The sequence below is a fragment of the Rutilus rutilus genome, assembly GCF_951802725.1.
Source record: "Rutilus rutilus genome assembly, chromosome: 13".
Taxonomy (NCBI): domain Eukaryota; kingdom Metazoa; phylum Chordata; class Actinopteri; order Cypriniformes; family Leuciscidae; genus Rutilus; species Rutilus rutilus.
The window spans coordinates 22,960,960-22,981,213 of record NC_140218.1 but is presented as its reverse complement, the minus strand read 5'-3'; the positions used below and the strand labels follow the sequence as shown (position 1 = coordinate 22,981,213).

At 37.2% G+C, this 20,254-nt stretch overlaps 1 protein-coding gene across 1 annotated transcript; it reads right to left on the bottom strand.

Moving 5' to 3' along the window:
- Positions 1 to 5,862: 5,862 nt before the first annotated feature.
- Positions 5,863 to 19,135, bottom strand: LOC311302473 (extracellular matrix protein 2). The gene is made up of 9 exons (XM_084428378.1): positions 18,772 to 19,135; positions 17,637 to 17,701; positions 16,784 to 17,237; positions 16,539 to 16,654; positions 15,813 to 15,945; positions 15,156 to 15,313; positions 14,920 to 15,059; positions 7,678 to 8,004; positions 5,863 to 6,275 (listed from the first exon to the last, which is right to left on the bottom strand). The coding sequence occupies exons 1-9, from the start codon at positions 18,914 to 18,916 to the stop codon at positions 6,107 to 6,109; spliced, it is 1,707 nt and encodes a 568-aa protein (XP_084284504.1). The 5' UTR covers positions 18,917 to 19,135; the 3' UTR covers positions 5,863 to 6,106.
- Positions 19,136 to 20,254: the final 1,119 nt, after the last annotated feature.

Below are 20,254 nucleotides of genomic sequence, written 5' to 3'. Positions count from 1 at the left end.
ACACACTGCAAAATATATTTAACTTGTTTGATGTAGTTATAGTGGCTTCATATAGCACTTTCTGAGGAGACAGTCTGCAATAAAGAGATTCGCTCAGATGCGCTTTCTTTCTGCACAGAGAAAAAGCTGCAGGCAGGATGTTATACTCTGCAAGGGGACATTATGTTTACATTCAAATGTACCCTAACGCTGGACAGTAGACAGCTACATAATCTAATATGAAGACTACTACTTTTCTTCATCATGATTAATGGACATGCACATTTAATTCATGTAATGCTGAGCCATAGAAAGCACAGTTTAGCTCACGATGATGCTGTTTTAGGTCTGTTTCCTATTTACCATTGGCAACCTGCACTGTTATTCATTTCAGCATTTAGTTAATTCTACTGCCAGCACCCACTCACTAAGATGGAGGAATGAGAACAGAAACTGGTAGATTTGCTGAAGCAGACCAAGAAAAACATTTTCCTGATGCTATCATTTGCACTAATTATATTAAAAAGAGGTACAATGTCAGCATTAACACCTTTATAATTGGTTTATTAAAACAAGCTGTCCTTTCATCTTTTTTGTGTAGTTAATCTTTTTTTTTTACTACTGTACTGCACTGTAAACCCGAATAAGTTGGCAAAACTCCAAAGTTGGAGGTAATCAGTTACATCAAAATTTCTAAGTTAAGAAATTCAAAGTTTAAGTAAGCAGAACTTGCAGATTTTATTTTGTACTCATATATTTTTAATTGATCTTAACTTGAAATATTTGAGTAAGCTAATTCATACATTTAATCCCTTACGTTATTAAATTACAGTAATTAATTACTTAGTAATGCATTACACAACACTAGCCATGAATCCTGTTGCTTTATCTATTCTCACTCATTCCATTCTCTTTTCACTCTCTGTAATGGAATGATGTGATTTGGGTTCACTGTCCAGTAGGGGGGTTTATGGGCCACAGCCCCCTTCTTGCTCCTCTAATAACAAACACAGGAAGCTGCTGTCGCTGGAAAAGGGTAGAAAGAGGACAAAACAGATGGACTGATAGTTTTTACATTTTTTAAAAAAAGTTTATTTTAGACCTGCATTTTGTGTGTTTTTGACTATTGTAATATTCAGTTGTGTTATTTGGGTGCGCATAACTCTGATATACTTTATATATGCTTCAGCATAAGCAGATTCTTTTATTCAAAAAGATTTACAAAAAGCATCTGCCTGCAGCTATAGGATAATAATTATTGCTCTAATTAGGCAGCCTGATTCTGCTTTAGATTAAAAATAAAAAGCTTTATTTAGCTTTATTATGACTATAACTCTTGTAATTCTTGCAACTGCAAAATTGTTTCTCATTATTGTGACTTTATAGCTTGCAATGTAACATCTTTCACAATCGTGACTTTAAATTTCACAGGTTGAATTCACAGCATATCTCACAATCTAAATGGACACGCTGAAAGAACATGAGATGAGAGGAAAAACTATTTTAATGCTTTTGCATTTGCTGGCGAAACTTTTGCATTCCTCCATAAACTTTTAATTTGCTTGCAAAAGCTTTGAAATATAGTTATACCTCCCACCTCATATTATATAGCCAGTTTTGCATTCACAAAAGCAACTTTTCTCATTTCCCCCCTCATGACTATGTCCTTTTAGAGGCTTTATTTCTTATTTTAAGCTTTATCCAGCGATTACTTTTTAATTTTCTTTTACTTTGAAGTGAAAAGACGAAAGATATTTGTTTTGCTGTTAAACTTTGACATTTTAAATTGTGGAATTCTTGACAATTAATTTTCCTTCTAAACAAAAGTAACTGAATGTGACAGAAAATGACTAAAATAAAATAAATGTTTTTGCATGTCTGTGAGGATGTGTGAAGGCCAGACTTGCCTTCCATGGCAGAGCCCGCTTTACATGAAAACAGCTTGAGTCTGAGTAAAGAAAGAACAGTGCTTGTCTGTGGGCCAAAGAGGATATGAAGGATAATACAGATCTCCTCTGGGTTGAAAAAAAACCCCTATCCTCAGCGCTCTTATTCTCAAGCGGAGGAATCTGAGCCAGTCACAGCTTATGCTATCAAGTTAGTGCATCCAGTCGACAATAGATCTCTGTGCCACCATATGGCCATGCCAAGCAACATTATATCTTACTGCTGGGGAAGATGTTGAGATGAACTTAAGTAAATTACATTTTTGCTTTATTTAAATATGCCAAGCTAAAATCACTCAGATGTCATCTGAAAACTCATGAGCAGCATGCATTTTGTTGGTTGTGGTGGCCACTTTCTTAGACAGTAAAGCACTGTTTTCAAAATGACCGTACAATTATGTCAAATCGAGGTTATTTTGCGTGCAGATCGGATAACCAATTGCACTGGCCAACTCAGTGGTGCTTAGAAGTAATGTGTGATTATATGCTCAGCTCAGCTGGGAGTTTGTTGTACTTTTTGTTACAATCAACATTGTGAGTTGTACTGCTTATTGTGTGGCTTAAAAAACTCCAGATGTATGTATTTTTTTGTTCTATAAGGCAGCTTTTTGGCTTTATGGAGTACCATTATCATTTCACCGATCCTTATGGTGCACTGGGAAGTCGTTTTATCATAAGAAGATTGTAATTGGGGCTGCAGTGGGGCTGTCAATAACGCTCATTGGGAACTATTACAATCGCGATTGTTACAGATAATTTGCGTAAACAGGAGGATCACATACATTTTAAAAGATACATATAAATATTATATCAAATAAATAATCTGTGAGTTTTGTGGGCCATTGTCTTCTGAGCAGCTAATTAACGCATTAATTGTGTGTGTGTGTGTGTGTGTGTGTGTGTAGTGACGGAATGGAAATTATGGAAATGAATAATGTTTGGATTAATCTCTCAAACTTCCCTCAGAAATCTGCTTGCTGTCAGATTATAAGGAATGTTCATGAGGAGGAGAAGACTCTATAAATGGAAGCTAGGACTTGAAAAGAGAACAACAATAATAACAATTGATCTGTGTATTTTATAGCAAGCACAGGATTATGTGCAAGTGTGCTACAAATTAGACAGGTTTTCTTAAAAAGAGGAAGGATTTAGCATCCTTAAAAAGGCTGTTTTGATAACTGTGCATGTTTTTCATTAATGCTTGCTTATAAAATGTCAGGAGAAAGAACGTCAAGAACTAAGAAGTCACTTTGTTAACAAAGCTGGAAGGATCCCATGGGTTTCTGCAGCCTGGATGTGCTGGAGAGGATCGCAGATCCACCGCTTATGTCTTTCTGCTTGGCCTCAGTATCTTTAATAGTATTTTTTTCCTTTGGGGCCTGCAAGAATACAAGCATTGTGTTTTGCAAACAGACCAGTCACACTGTTATTAAACCTCTCCTCTAGGAAAAGCATCACCAGGAAACACGCACATTTGAACCTCAGAGCCATTATCCCTATAACAGCAGAATCCCCATCCCATCCCATTTTATAGGGTTCCATAAAGAACCATGCTTTGAAAGTGCTATATAGAACCTTAATGGTGTTATAAATAAACTTTTCAACAATATTTATTTTAATTACTATTAGTATATTATCTTCATATTATTTTTTATAAATTATTTATTAATATTGTTTTATTTTTAGCCCTCTATCTGCCTGGTCTTATATATTGTTGCCTCTATATGGGTTTTACATTTTAAACAAACAGCATGTTCTTGTTCATGTACTTTTATTTTTTATTGACATGGCAGATTGTACATTAATAAATAACACTGACATTGAATATGATATAGATGTAATAAAGACCAAGTTCCAGTGAAATATCTTCACAATCCCCTATGATGTCTTTACATCCTTCATTATGTGTGTATTCTGAGTGTCAGTTTCTCTCTGCAGATGACGATGAGGTTATGATACGTGACATCATCTGAAATAAACAATTGAGTTTAGAGTTACATTGTGTCTCTTCCTTTTGATTATGTAAAAACAATTACCGGTATGTCCATGAAGGCCAAAATTAGCAAAAATGGAAAGAATGAGCCCTTTGATATAAAAAAAGGAAAAAGTGATATAAAGTCATGCAATAATGTTTTTGTTTGTGTTTTTTTTGTGACTGGGTATGTTTAGGCCTAAAGTCATAATAAATAAAAAAAATCAAACAATATGGATCAATAATTACATATCTTTGTTACTTACTTTGTGGAGAAGAGAAGATGAGTGTCCTTAACTGAACAGAGCTGCTCATATTACATGTTCTGTTAAACTAAAAGAGAAAAATACATGATTGTTAGGAAATGATTGCTACAATTTTTAAAGTTATAATTTATAGACATTTTAAGAAAGAAATCATTTACCTGTTGAGAGTATGTTGACAGTCTGTGTAGTAACTGTGGTTGTATATCTGAGCTCCAGAAAATCAGTAATGAGGAGGCTTTGACAGTTACAGATTTGAAAAACAAAAAGGCGGGAATAAAGAACCCTAAACTCTAACACAAAGAACCATTTCAGCACATAAACGGAACTGTTACTACGTGTAAAGAACCTTTAAAGAACCATATTTTTTTACTTTTATTACTCATTTCTTAAATGTATAATTACACTGTAACACGGACACCTTAAAATAAATTTTACCCCACATATGTCCAAGTTTTTTTATGATTGTGTGATATTTTTATACCATTTATGGTCATCTATATGCTGAAGATGAATGTTTTGTCAGATATCATTGGTGACCTAACATATTAATGAAATTAAAACTCAGCAAACAGTTTAAATGACTTATAGGACTCTTTTCACATAGACTAGTGTAGGCCTAATGCTTTCATGATTTGTAATGACTGAGTGGACTGACTTAAAAGGACTTTAAGTGAGTTCAAATGCCTTCAGTGTAATGCAATTCAAACTAAATGTGTCAGGCCATAAGATTTCTTTCGAATGATCAGGCAAGGTCACTGGGGGCATCCACAGCTTGATGTAAATCATTTACGATTGCGAGCTAGACATGAAGCTTAAAGAAACTCATCTTGAGGCGCTTTGATAGAATTCTTGGTTATGAGAATTCTGAGGTACTTATGTAAATGGATTTCAAGTAACCCGTTCTTACCCAGAGGCAGTGCTGCTGACTGAGCACAGAGGGGCCCGTTTCAGAGCTGTGGGCGTCATTCACACCTGAACTCAGCAGACATCACAGCTCATAAGTTCTATCTCATTACCTTGCCATTCTAAACATCATCTTTGCTCTGAGGCCTCCAGGCGTTCACCTGAGGCTTCACTGAAGAATCCTGAAACCTGAAAATCATGGATAATAAATATGCTGTCACAGACCTCAGACAGCATATATATATATATATTTTTAGCTGTACCTACCTGAGCTGTTAACTTTGGTTCCATCATTTACATTTTACATTTATTCATTTAGCTGACGCTTTTATCCAAAGCGACTTACAATTGCTATATATGTCAGAGGTCGCACGCCTCTGGAGCAACTAGGGGTTAAGTGTCTTGCTCAGGGACACATTGGTGTCTCACAGTGGATTCGAACCCGGGTCTCTCACACCAAAGGCATGTGTCTTATCCATTGCGCCACACCACCCCCTCATGTCTGACAGACACTTTCAAATTGTGGTAATTGTTAACATTTAGCATTACATAGAGGGTTTTGAAAACATTCACTCACTGTCTTGAGTTTTAATAAAAAAATTAAACAAGTGAATTAATATTAAAGTATTATACATGAAATAGTTTTAATGTCACATCAGAATATGAAGACATAAAATAATACAATACAATTATAAATATAAAGTGATAAAATAATAAAATAATTGCAAATGCACCAAAGTATAAATGAATATTGTGAAAGAAAGCCATTAATAACTGTCTGAGCCAGGGAGTTTCTGAGCCCGCTTGTGACATTAACTTACAAGAAGAACGTTTATTACATACAAAAAGAAACAAAATCATGTATTTTATGCTACAAGTTGCTGAACATGACCCAAATGTGCATTTCAAGAGCACTATAATGTGCATTATTAATGGATCTAATGGACATGGTGTTTACAGTATTTAACCTGGGAGTGACTGAGAGGTGGGGCAGATGGGGAGGCTGTGAAGTGAGAGGGTGATGTTTCTGTGGGATTTCTCTAGCTCTGTGTCTGAGGCTCCAATATGATCTTGCTAGGGTCCCGGATGCAAGAGAAAGCAGCACGAGGGATTTTCTTCACATTGATGTAGTTGTACTCTAAATGGACAGTTGACAGGTGTGATTCCTCCGTCCTCTTAACCTTACAGATCGATTTCACTGGGACAGAGCTGAAAACACAAAGCCATACGTATGATTCACTATCAAATGGTTCACTGTAGGGATGTAGATATTTTTATCAGTATTTTTGTAATGTTTTGCGATAAAAATATCAAAATTTGTATTTAAACAAAAAAAATCTGAAAAGCAATAAAGAAACATAATTTCTGAAAACAATTTTGAGTAGTTGTTGAAAAAGTAGAAATTTAGATGTGATCAATTCATAAACTGAGAGGGTTTCATAAATGGAGGTTGTATCCATGGGTATTGTAAGAGCCTAACACTATGGGTTTGTTGCAAAACTTAGTAAGCTGACTACATTTAGCATTTTAACACATCTAGCATTTTAAGGCATTCAAGCTGTGCTCCATTCGCAAAGATATTATAAACATTATGCTGCCCTATGATACCTAAAGCATTTCAGGTATCATCAGTTCTAGGCATTTTATACTTAAAAAAAAAAAAAAAGGCATCCCAGAATGCATTACAATGAGCTCAGTGAAAATGTTCTAAAGATGGCATTGTATATTAGGGTTATGTTCAGTGTTCTTGTCTTTTTATTCATGTCCTTGTGTTCCCTTTCAGTTTGGTCTTGTTAATTCCCTTGTTAGTTGCCTTAGTTACTAATGAGTTTCACTTGTGTCTAGTTTAGTTGCCTTTGTTTGTCCCCTGTATAGATAGCCCTATAGGTTTCAGTTGTTCCCTGTCGATTATCGTCCTGGAGTCTCTGTGTGGATTATAGTATTTATATTACAGTACCTGCGTCAAGCGTTTTGGATTGGACCATACACAACATTGCACTACCTAACTGTTTACTATTTTAATATGTTTTATAAATATAATTTAATCTTGGTGATGGCAAAGCTGAATTTTCAGCATCATTACCCCAGTCTTCAGTGTCACATGATCATTCAGAAATCATTCTAATATGCTCATTTGCTGCTCGAGAAAGACTTATTATTATTATCAGTGTTGAAAATAGTTGTGTTGCTTAATATTTATTTTGAAACCATGCTACATTTTTTAGGATTCTTGATGATGAATAGAAAGGTAACAAAAGCATTTATTTGAAATAGAAATCTTTTCTAACAATATAAAAGGCTTTACTGTCACTTCTGATCAATTAAATGCATCCTTGCTAAATAAAAGTATTAATTTATTTAAAAAAAAAGCATCTACTGAAAACATTTGAATAGTGTGCGTAAAGACCTGTACAAATATTTCACACAATATTTGTGTGTGCTGTGTGTTTTTGTGCTTATAGAGTATTAACTGGTTTAGTAACATGCTGAACTGAAATCACTGCATCTCATGAGTGATTATAAAGATAGTCGCTGCTTTTGACAGTTAAGATGCTGCCTTCTGTAGGCAGTGAGGCAGCTCACTAGGTAAGGATCACATAACTGTACATACCTTATACGGTTGTGGTCTAGACGCAGAAGCTGGAGGTTCTTGAAGTGGCGCATATTGTGGGGCACCCTCTCAAACCTGTTGTTGTCCATGAATAACTCCACCAGTGTTTGATAAACGCCACGAAATGACTTCCCCAGCACCCCGTGCTCCTCTAACAGGTTGTGGGAGAGGCGTAGGGACTGTAAGCCTGGGCGGATGTGACTCAATGAGTATGGAGGAATGGAGTGAATGTGATTGTGCTGCAGGGAGAGTTGGCGCAAGGCCCTGGGTAGATCTGTGGGCACCACTGCCATCTGGTTATAGGACAAGTCAAGAGATTCCAGCTTCCTGAGGAAACAGACAGACCGAGTGTATTAGCGGCAGGCAATATGACCAAAATTTTATGTCACAATATGAGTAATTTTATTTCATGAATGATAATGATATAATAAGATTGTTATGGTACCAATATTGTAGATTCCGGTGAAATTTCGCAAATCTCAATACCAATTTCGATACCACAGCAAAAACTAAAACCATAAATATGGTTAAATATGTAATATTTCATATGTAATCTGAAGAAATGGTCACTGAACCAATCAACACAATCAGTAGATGAACTGAAAATGGAAAACTTTTTATGCGTTTTGGCCGTTCATTTACACAACAACGGCGCTTTGGAGGCCTGAAAATGCAAGCTTTGGGAAACAGGTTTCGAAGTGCAAGGTTTTGAAAACGATGCCTATACCGTCTCCATGTAAACAATAAAAACATGCATTTGTGAAAACGGTGATGTCATCCGCATGCGTATTGCATGTTCACGCATGCATATTACGTGTTTGTGGGGTGTTTCTTGACAAAGTGACATCGCCAACTATTGGTCTGGCATGTATAATACAGCCTTTGTAGTCATTTTCGCAGATCCATGTGAACAGGGATCATTTTGACAATGTTTTCGTCTGTTTTTACTACATCGTTGTTGTGTAAAAATACCCTGGGATGAATTAAAATCCCCACCACTAGTAGTCAACAGCTTCATCAGAAAAAACATACTTTGCTGGTCTACCAGGCAGACTTGTTCTAACCAGCATGGACCACAGGAATTGAAGACGGTTCAAGCTGGTCTTTACAACTTGCATTTGTGTAAACCATGTTAGAGTTTTTTTGATGGCTAGTGTACATTGGTTGCAGCATATTTAGAGGGTTTCTCTCAAGTGCTGGGGGAGCTTGTGAAGTATTCTGCTGTGTTTGCATGGAGTGGAGAATGGGCCCCATGGCAGGTCATTAACCCAGCACAAGATAGCTAGAGCCAAAAAAGCCTGAGCATCAACTTTGGTTAAGTGCATTTAAATGTGTGTGTGTGCTCTGTAGAGGCACAAAGGCAATAGAGAAGCAGGAACGAGTGTATGCATTGTGGGGGTGGAGGATTTAGAGTGAGTTAGAGAGAAAACGTATTGAAGAAAGGGTAGTGTATGAGAGGCTTTTGTGTTTTTCGAGAGGGCTCTGGAGGAGGCAGCTGGTGTAAGTTTACAATGTTAGCCTCAGCAGGAGTCAGGAGCACATTTCCTCTGCTCTGTAACACTGACGGCTGCCCAGTCCACCAGCGCACTGAGGAGGGTCTCATATAGCAACGAGTGTTATTATTACATCAAAAGCTACACTGACCTCCATGTGGTTTTCATTCACCCAACAAGCTGTGACCTTGAGATGAGAGATGTTGCAGACTGAATATCAAGCAGGATATCTGCCAGTAAATGTACCTGACAGAGTTTCAGTGAGAACCCAGAGCTATTATGTTAAGCTGTAGTAAATAAAGCAATTATTGGTCTCACCTAACCTGTACATTTTAAAAAGCCCCTAAAACAACCCAAAAAAACATTAAGTTGCATAATTATTTTAGGTAAAAGTGTTGTCCTAGGACACAAAGTGGGTCAAGACTGCCACTAATAAGTGTAAATGCTGAGAAATAGAGGGGATTTTCCCTCTCTTTAGGAGATTTGTATCAACAGTTGGGTTGTTAAATAAATATATAAATGTTTTATTATGCATGTGCGCAACACAATCATTTCCAGCCAGACACACACTTTTGTGTGTTTATATATATTAGACATTTGAGTATGAGCTAACAGTCAAGTATTGTTCTTTATTCTCATACTTTCTTTTTATATTATTGATATTATTAGCTTATTTTTAAATTATATTAGAAAAAGCATTTCACAGCCAATGAACTATATCTAAATCAAATACCATCCTAAAAGCCTTTAAACGTGTACAATACCAGATACCATCCAACTGACAAAACTGCCATAAATACAGACTTTGCATTAAAAAAATAAAAAGATCATAATTAAAGAACACAGAGCCTCAGATTGAAAGCAGTTTCAGGATTATTGGCTTCTGATGTCTTAGTTAGATTTGTGTAGTGATATTGCTCCCACACAGATCTCCCCCACCGACAAGCCAATAACGGTGGGCATCCTCAGGGAGCACTGCTGTAATGAGAAGCAGAAGAGCACGGCTGCCAGCCACCACGTTCACGGGCACACAGATGCAAACGTTGCACAACCGCCCTTACGTAACCTGGCACGCGGGACAGGAAGACCACTGTCACAAGGCACATTTCGTTGGATCTCATGTTGTTATATTATGCATGCGGGAGACCCAGGCTCAGCCAAACTCAGCCTCTTCATTTCGGGCACTTTGATTTGAACAAGCAAGAGCAGGCAATGGGATAACTGTCACCAGCTGTGGCTCTGCAAATTCATGCTTTTTTTTTTCAGATTCAGAAGACAGGTTTTGAATGTTTTTTTCACACTATAAAAGATTAAACGACGTCTACTTGTGTGTATCTCACCTCAGAACTGCTGGTTCTCGGTTGTCTCCTCAGGCAGAGATACTTTATATAACTCATTATGAAATAAGAATGTGCACATCTTGGTGAAACTGCACTAACTTGCGTTTTTGTCTCCCTGTGAGAAAACAAGCAGCGCGTGTCCTCTGTTTCACCCCCCTGCCTAATTCCCGTAAGCTCGGTCCAGCTAGCGCATCAACCCATCCATCAAAATCCTCAGTCTCAGGTCATTGGCCTGCAGAGGATCCCTCTCCCAAAACAACCCTCCAGATGACAGGGGGCCTGTGGTGTCAATGCACACAAAGACAAAAACATTGTGCACCTATTTAAACACACCAGGATATAAACACACACAGAGCACCGTGGTCATTTATCCCCAAGTTGAACAGATTTGGCGGCGAATTGAAGTTTTGTCACTTTTAAAGGAACTTGTGACTCCCATTAACAGCTCAGAGAAATAAACCATGAAGATTGTTAAGTGAAATTAAAAACAGTAATTCGATTTTATAGGCCTGGCACATCTTTAAAAGAGAAGGACAGAGCTTAAGGAGATGAGGATACACACACTCACACACACAATGTTTAAAGGGTTAATTCACCCAAAAAGGCAAATTCTGTCATCATTTAAGATATTTTTAATGAAACCTGAGAGGTTTATGTCCATCCATTGAAAGTCCATGCAACCTAAACATTGACGATCCAAAAAGGTCATAAAGGCGTTGTAAAACTAATCCACTTGAATCAAGCAGTTGAATCCAAATCTTGTTAAGAGATACAATTGCATTATATGATAATTCAGGGGTTTATTTAACTTTATCATTTACTTTTTATGAATAACACACATACATCAAATATGGTAAACATGGAAGCTTCAACATGCATGCATTACACACTAGAACAAACCTCACTGTTTCTTGTGCGTCACACACCACGCATGTTTAAGCTTCTGTGTTTACCATTTATGAGTGCTCTATGTATGTTTGCTGATCATGGTTTAAAAGCCTAAATTAAATCTGTTCATCATATGAAGTGGTTGTTTCCCTTCACAAGATTTAGCTTAAAACTGCTCTGTTCACATGGAATAGTTTTACAATGCATTTATGGTCTTTTTGGATCTTCAAAGTTTTAGTTGCATCTCTCAGGTTTATCTTAATTTGTGTTCTCAAAGAGAAACAAAAGTCTTTTGGGTTTGGAATGACATGAGGGTGAGTAACTGATGACAATTAAATAAGGGAGAACTTTTAAGCGTTTATCAGGGGATTTTATCCAAAGTGATTTAAAGGTAAATCGGAATTTCTCATTCAGGAGCCATCAACTTCACTAAATTGGAATTTGAAATGAAATGACAGGAAAAGGAATGCACTGAATTCCAATTCAAAATCAACGCAATTCATTTTGGGACCCTCACCTACAAGTTAATTGAATATATATTTATAATATATGAAAATATGAATGTAAACTAAATGCTCATTTTTATAGATAGCAATTCAAATCTATTTATCTATTGTCCATTGTCTTTCTCTGAAGTCTTTAAACCTTCAAACCTTAAAGAACGTCAAACTGCTTTTCTAGTAAAAAAATTAATAAAAAAAAAGATTTTTCAGTTCATTTAAATTCTGCTTTCTTACATCTAAATTCAAATTGCAATTCTGCATCCTGTTTGCAATTCAATTCAAATTCAGGACTTCAATTGGGCATACACAACCCAGAGTAGAACAGAAGTGAGTATAAAAGTAATATGCAGAAAAGTATAAAAAAAGGAGAAAAGTTTGTTTATTTGTTTAATGTCCACATCGGCACCATGGACCCAGTCTAAATACCACTGTAAATCCCAGCAATTTGTTTATATGCAGGGGGTCTGCAATAGCTAGTTGATAGCATTCTCAATCATTTCAATCGCCCAGAAGTACAGCTGGAAATGACAGATCACAAAGAAGCTTCAGGAAAATACTGTAATGGCTATATGTGTGTATATATAGAGATATAGGTGCCAAAATGGACATTATTTAGGCTGACAGGCACTCATAAAGGCTGAAGAAATTAAAGTAGACAGTAAAAGACCTGCCTTAACTCGGGGAGGTTCACAGATTTGTGCCGAGATAATAGCATGGTGCTGCAGAGCAGAGGCAGGCACGCACGCACGCACACAATTAACAGCACAGTTTGGTTACAATGTGACATCATTTTGAAATAAAGAGGCTGTAAAGTTGAACTGATGGCTGTTCAAAGCTTACTTGTGCTCACTGCAGCTAATCACAGGTTACCTTAAAAAAGCAGCTGGAAAGCAAACGGTGCATCAGCCATGGCAACAGTTCCAGTGATAATGTCCGCTTTTTAAATGCAGATGCTGATGAAAGTGAAATAAAGAAAGAAAGAAGTTCCTTCTATTCCCACTTTGAATGGCACTGTTTCAAAAAGATTTGCAATTCGCAAGAAAAGAAAATGAGTAAAAGATGTTAGAGATGAATAATGTATAAGTATGATTTGCTGACGGTATGAGAGTCAGTGTGAGAGCGGGAATGGAGGGGAGGGAAAAGACAAAAAGCTTATGAGGCACAGAAAGTTGTAATGAACGGTCTCATTTTAACGCAAGCCGACACTTTGGTCTGTTTCTCACATAAAGCTATTGCATGACTCCAGAAGACTTGGAGTCATAGCATAGGCTACTTTTATGATAATGCTATGGTGCATTTGTGTCCTTTTAGAAGCTTGAAAGCTCCAGTTCACATTCATTGTAATTGCATGGCAAATAGCAACCAGCATATATATATATATATATTAAATATGTTCCTTGTTTTCCACAGAAAAAATAGTCATACAGGTTTGAAACAAGTAAATGAGAGATTTTTTATTTTTGGATGAACTTTGAAAGTCTCTTTACAGTATAAAGCAGTGGTTCCCAATTCCAGTCCTCGTGACCCACTGCTCTGCACATTTTGTATGTCTCTCTTATCTGACACACTCAGTTCAGTTCATGGAGTCTCTCCTAATGAGCTGATGATCTGGTTCAGGTGTGTTAAATAAGGGAGACATACAAAATGTGCAGAGCAGTGGGTCACGAGGACTGGAATTGGGAACCACTGGTTTAGAGCAGGGGTACCCAATCCTGCTCCTGCCGATCGACTGTCCTGCACAGTTCATCTCCAACCTTAATCAAACACACCTGCCTTTAATTTTCAAGTGATCCTGAAGACCTTAATTGGTTGCTTCAGGTGTGTTTGATTAGGGTTGGAGATGAACTGTGCAGGACAGTCGATCGGCAGGAGCAGGATTCAAGGGCACCCCTGGTTTAGAGTGATAACCTTGTATCTGTACTCTGGCAACTCATAGAAATCTATAAAATATCTCTCTGCAGGAATGCTTAAGCATCAAGGTCACGCGTGTATGAATCATACCCCACACATTCACCGTCACACAGCCAAGCCATAACCAGTGCTGTAAACCGCACCATTTGGCTGATCAGAGGCCAGCCAAACATCTGCATTCACTGCAATACAAGTGCAAACTGTTATCCATGAGTGAGCTTAGGCTTAATTACAAAATTGACCATATTAATCTTCCATATACAATCCTAGACATCTTCAAGTCTTTTTACTCATGGAATTAAGTTTGGATTTCCAAACAGCTGGGACATGGTAAGCATCTAACTTCACCCCATCTCTCAGCGTGTTTGACAGGGCAAAGGGAAGAGTGAGTGATGAGTGAACTCTCTGTCACATCTGCCTCCCATATAACACGCTCCTGAGGATGACTGATGTGAGACCTTGGGGAAGCACATCTACTCTGGTCGAATCAAAACTATGAGGCAGATGCAGACTGACAGCAGGGCCAGAATATATTATCACCCTCCTTCAAATGATTCTGATGATGACGAACACACAGTAATTGTGTTCTACCAAAACACACTTAAAGGATGGGTTAGACTGCTCTTAGCGTGTCTTTTGTGCACCATCTAGTGGCTAACAAGGAATATGCCCTAATGGATCCCAGTCTACATACGTCGTATATACACACAAACACACATCATTAAGTAAATAAAATAAATAAATAAATAAATATTTAATATTAAAATACATTTGTTAAAATAAAGAAATGATTATTTATATACGTTTAAAAAATATTTCAATATTTATATAAAATATTTTATATAAGAATATGAAAATATAGATGTATGTTTTTACTATTTATGATAAAACTTGCTCTGGACCCCACTGTATATATAGATATATCTATTTTTATATAGAAACAATTCAATCAATTTGATTAATTTTGACAATTTATATTAAATATATGTTTTATTAAATATTTTCTATAATAATCTCAATATATCAATATATCAATATATATATATAAATGATGAAGCAGGTTATTTTTTTAATAAAGTATAAAAATATGCATGTTGTGAGACTCACGGCAGGTTGATCCAAGCCTCAGGGTAGATGCTGTTCTCTTTCAGGAGGTTGTGACTGAGATCTAACACCTTCAGGTGGACACACTTATCCAGAAGCCTGTCCTGCACCTCCACTATTTGATTTTCCTGCAACCTTAAGTCCTGCAAATACACCAAGACATATCAAAATACAAAAAAAAACAAGAATTTATACAGAGAAACAAGTGACTGAAACATTGACTGGATTACAGAACTGACCTCTAAAGATGGGGGTAATCCCGCTGGAATGGAACTGAATCTGTTTTTATCCAATCGTAAATACTTAAGTGCCTTCAGTGGTTTGAAAGCCAAGGGTGCAATACTGCCCTCATAGAGGATGTTTCCTGTCAGTTCTAAGACTTGCAGGTTAGTCAAGCCTACAAAATATAAAATGTTATTAGTTATTAGTTATTACAGTTAAAGGTGTATCAGTAATTTTTGTGTATTTTGAGCTGTCCTAGACTTATTCTGACACCTAGTGGTAAGGATGTAACCTCACGCACAAAAGCAAAAGCTTTTAGTTATTCAAATTATTGCACTAATGACCTATTAACAGTTTAATTTAGGTATATCCTCTGAGCAAAACTGTCAAGTAATTAGTGACAGTTACTACAATAAAGCAAGTAATATATTCGGCTGGCAATGCGATCTCAACGACAATAAAACTCAACTGTGTGAGTCACTGTACATTCATTTAAAAATTATCTAAAAGTACTATTCAGTTCTTTATCTGTACATTTTTTATTAAGGAAAAAATGACTAAAGAAGTCTGACTTTCCTCATAATAATGTTTCTACATCTAAACTCACATAAATTCATACCAAAGCCATGAATAAACACTCATGTTTGCGCAGCTGGCATGAAAACAGCACAAACCTTTGAAGGTGTGTGAAGCCAGTTGGTTTATTTTATTGCTGTTTATCTTAAGATTCTCCAAAGAAGATGGCAAGCGTGGAATTGTTGTAAGTTCATTGCCGTCAAGTTTCAGACTTTTCAGATTTGTCAGATTCTGTTAAAAAAGCAGAAGAAAACACTCTTTTCAACTCGGGAGGCAGGTTGTTACATCCTGTCAGCTTTGGGCTTAAGGAACAGTTTCCACTGTGCTTACCACCAAATGAAAAGCCTCATTTTTGCATGTTGGTTAAATTATTGTAATGTTAAGACATGTATTTCAAACCCTGCTGTCTCAGACTACTGGACCTGTATTATTTTTCATAGGTGGAATGTCATAATTAGAATTTATGTTCTCCTCAAAGAACATTTACTCTTCGTGCTAATTTCACTGACACTGCATAGACAGTCCAAAGAAGACAGTGGCATTTTCCATTGGTTAGAGTTCCTATTTTCATGGTGCTGGGTTTGCTTTGGGAGTGGTGTGTTTGGTCACTTCTCAAGGTCTCCCAGAGGGAAATACGGACATATCTTGGCCGGACATAAATTTAGCAGTTATAATTTGAAACTTTCTTCTTTTAATTTGTACGTTCTTGAAAATCCTGACTAAGACGGAACTTTTTTTTAGATTTGATGTAGACATGTATAGTACTTTATAGATTTTAGATGTATGTAACTGCTGTAATTAAAGGGATAAAGAAATGGCAGTACCATAAAGAGACTTAGGTCGAAAGAGGAGTCGTCCAACATGTTCAAACTTAGGTCAAGCTCTTCGAGATTTGGCAGTCCGGAAAAACCACGGGGAGGAATTCTTGTTAAGTTATTCCCTGTAAGACAGCACATTGGTTAAAACGCTGAATGGCTGGGCTTATTACAAGACTTAACCGACATAAATTATAGAGTGTCTCGGAGATCCATATACTTATGTTGGATCTTTCAGCCTGTCCAGACCTTACCAGGAAGTTCAAGTATGGTGACTTCCAGGTTCGTGATGACGGGCAGGTGGGACAAGCCAATCTGCTTGCAGGATATTCTAGTTCCTTCCAATTGGCAGCCTTCTGGTAATGAGTCTATGAAATCATCTCGGGTCAGGGTGCTGTTAGAAGCATCATTCTCCTCCCCTTCGGCTTCCTCTTCTTCCTTTCCCTCTTCCTCCTCCTCTTCTTCTTCCTCCTCCTCCTCTTCTTCTTCCTCCTCCTCCTCTTCCTCCTCTTCATCTTCCTCTTCTTCATCTTCATCTTCATCCTCTTCCTTTTTCTTTGCTTTCTGCTCTTCCCCTTGATCCATGAGGCGTTTTTTCTCCTCTTTGAGTTCCCTCAAGAATGTGTTTAGTTTCCCTACTGTGCCACCCCATCTCTCCAACACAGCATTGAGCTCCACCCACACGGACTCGGTTCGCCCCATGACTGACTGATGGGACACACAGAGGGAACACGGCAGGAATTGAGCCCATTAGTGTCACAGGAATGACCAGAAACACGCTGAACAAACTAAACAAACTAAATATAGTGGACAAATAGCACAGACGGGAATAAAGGAGGTGGAAAATGAGAGGTTGAGCATTAAGACAGGAAGCAAAAATAGACTTGTAATTAGCATTTATGGTATGGTTATTCTATCTTGGACTGCCAGAATACACATACTCGTTCCACTGTAACAACAGTAGCAGCTTGTGAAGCAAACAGGCATTACTATGGGACACAAGTATGGCCATGGATTCAATATTTACTGTTTTCTATTTATTTCATCGCACTGTTTGATGTAAGAATCCAGGATAGTGACATTTTGACTGCAGAAATACAGTCTCACCTGTGTATCTGTGGAAGTGTCGCTCGAATGCCCCGTTCTTTGTGCTTGATTGGCTGTCCTTTCACCTGCAAAACCAGCCATGATACTTTAATTCAGCGAGGATGTACTAAATTGATTAATGATAGTAAATACATTTACATTGTTAAAAAAAACACACACATCTATTTCAAATAAATGCTGTTCTTTTTAACATTCTATTCTTCAAAGAATCCCGAAAAAATCTATTATAGTTTCCACAAAAGCACAGCTGTTTTAAATTGATATTAATAAGAAATCAGTATAGTAAAATTAGTTCTGAAGGATCATGTGACACCGAAGTAATAATGCTGAAAATTCATCTTTGCATCACAGGAATAAATTACATTTATAAAATATATTCAAATAGAAAACAGTTATTTTAAATTGTATTAATATTTCAACTGTATTTTTTATCAAATAAATGCAGCCTTGGTGAGCATAAGAGACTTTAAATGTTGAAACAATTATTATTTATACTCTTTCAGGTTGTAAAATGTTAGTGGGTCATCATAGTTAACGTGATAAACTACACCTGTGGTTAGTCTGCTATAGGACGCCTGTGTGAACTTGAGGAGAATTTCATACGTCCACTAAAATCACCTTGAGACCAAATTATTGCAAAAATGGCCCAGAAAAGTGAAGTTAGCTCAGAGAAAAGCCATAACTTGCTTTCATATTTTGTTATCTAATACAATATGATTCATCCATTTTAAATGAAGTGTCATTAAATGTTCAAGTACTTTTAAAAGGCCACTCTAGATGCAGACACACACACACACACGTGTTTTCAAAATGTTTCGAGAAATTTCCAACAATTTAAACTGTTTTGGGGCATATACACTCTATCAAAACATTTTTGTAAAGGACGTTGCTTTTACCTCTATTCATTTTATTTCTCTCAAAATATCTTTTATGTTGTATGTTAATTGTTATTGTATTTTCTCTTATAAAAGAGATTTCAATGAGTTTTATCCAGGTTAAATAAACTACTTTAAACAAGAAGAAATATAACAGACAACATGAACTATTTACAATGGACTTGTCTGACCAGTCCTGAGATTTCATCCTGTGCCACTGCTCTTGAAGTCATAATTACTATAATTATTGCTCTACTCACTTGATGCTGAAGAAGAATCCACCGGTCGCTGCTGTGAGGATGAAACATCAGTCTCAGGTAACAATGCGATGAGTGAATTCTTCAGCGCTTCTCCTTCCACAGCTAAAACTCCTAAGCACAAGCAGAAGACCAAAAGAGCCTGCATGGTTCTGATCCGATCTGTTCAGATGCTCGCCGAGTACCTGCAGGCTCACCTCTAGCTGCCCTCTTAAATTCTCTCTTAGTCGGCAGTGAGAGGGAGGAGGAGGAGAAAACAGGGAGGAGATCACAGTATGTGGTTAGACGTGTACAAGGACCTTCATTGCCAGGAGTTCACAAAAATATCAACCCCTCCTTATAAAGTCAACAGTTGTGTCAAAAAACACTAGAGTTGGGACAGAGAGAGAGAGAGAGAGAGAGACAGATGCAGGAAGAAGATGGTCAGTGTCAGTCACGTCATGCCACAGTGACACAGTGTTCACACCTTGTAGCACTTGAGATGGACAAATGAGAGAGCTATCCAAACAAGAGGGCGGTGAGAGAGCAGCCTGACTGACCTGTACAGAGATCTCTCTCCGGCTCCACGTCTCGTCCTCAACATGTTCCTGCCTGGCACTCTTCCATTAGCACGTATGTAAGAAAAAGAAAAAGACCTTGCCAAAAGAGAAAGACATGGTTCGCTAACTCATAAAACAAACACATGGAGGCAGACAGGCATAGAGACGAATGCAACGTGTTCTCAAAGCATACAGCTACACACTCCTCTTGTTTACGGAGATTACAGGCTTATATTTATACAGTGGCTAAGTCACATTTAAAAAGTCTGAATGTCACTGATAAGTCGACAGCATTTCTTGGGCTTTCTTTAAAATAAATGCCACTGGCTTTAATGCAATGACATTTATAGATTGTTAGTGTGAGATGGAGCATCAAGCATCTTTTTAATTTCAATCACTAGTGTGAAATCAGAGATTTGAGAAATCTAAAACTGTGGGGGAGGACAGAGGGATGTTTAAAAAAAGTCTGAGTTAAGGTTGGACGAGAGTCTCACACACACATACAAATAGACAGGCTCTCAGGGTCACATTGTGTAGGGAGAGATTGTTTGCATTTACATTTACTCCATAAAGTATCACTGCAGAGCGAGATACTGCCTTGCGACTAAGTTTGCTCAGACAAAACGGGCAACAACTCTGTATGTTGACATAGGACGCATATTTTTATGTGCACAACTTGAGGCATCTTCATACCCTTTTTTCATTTTTATAACTTTATTCTATCAACAAAAACAAACATACACGTTGTTTTTAAATAAAATGTTCATAAAATTTAAATTTTGTTACACACACACACACACACACACACACACACACACACACACACACACATGCACGCAAAATGTCGCTGTTTGGATTTAAACAGGTTGATGCACCTCTTGATGGAAATAAATGTTGTGATGTTATTTCCATCAAGAGGTGCATCAATCGATCTTGTTTTGACAATG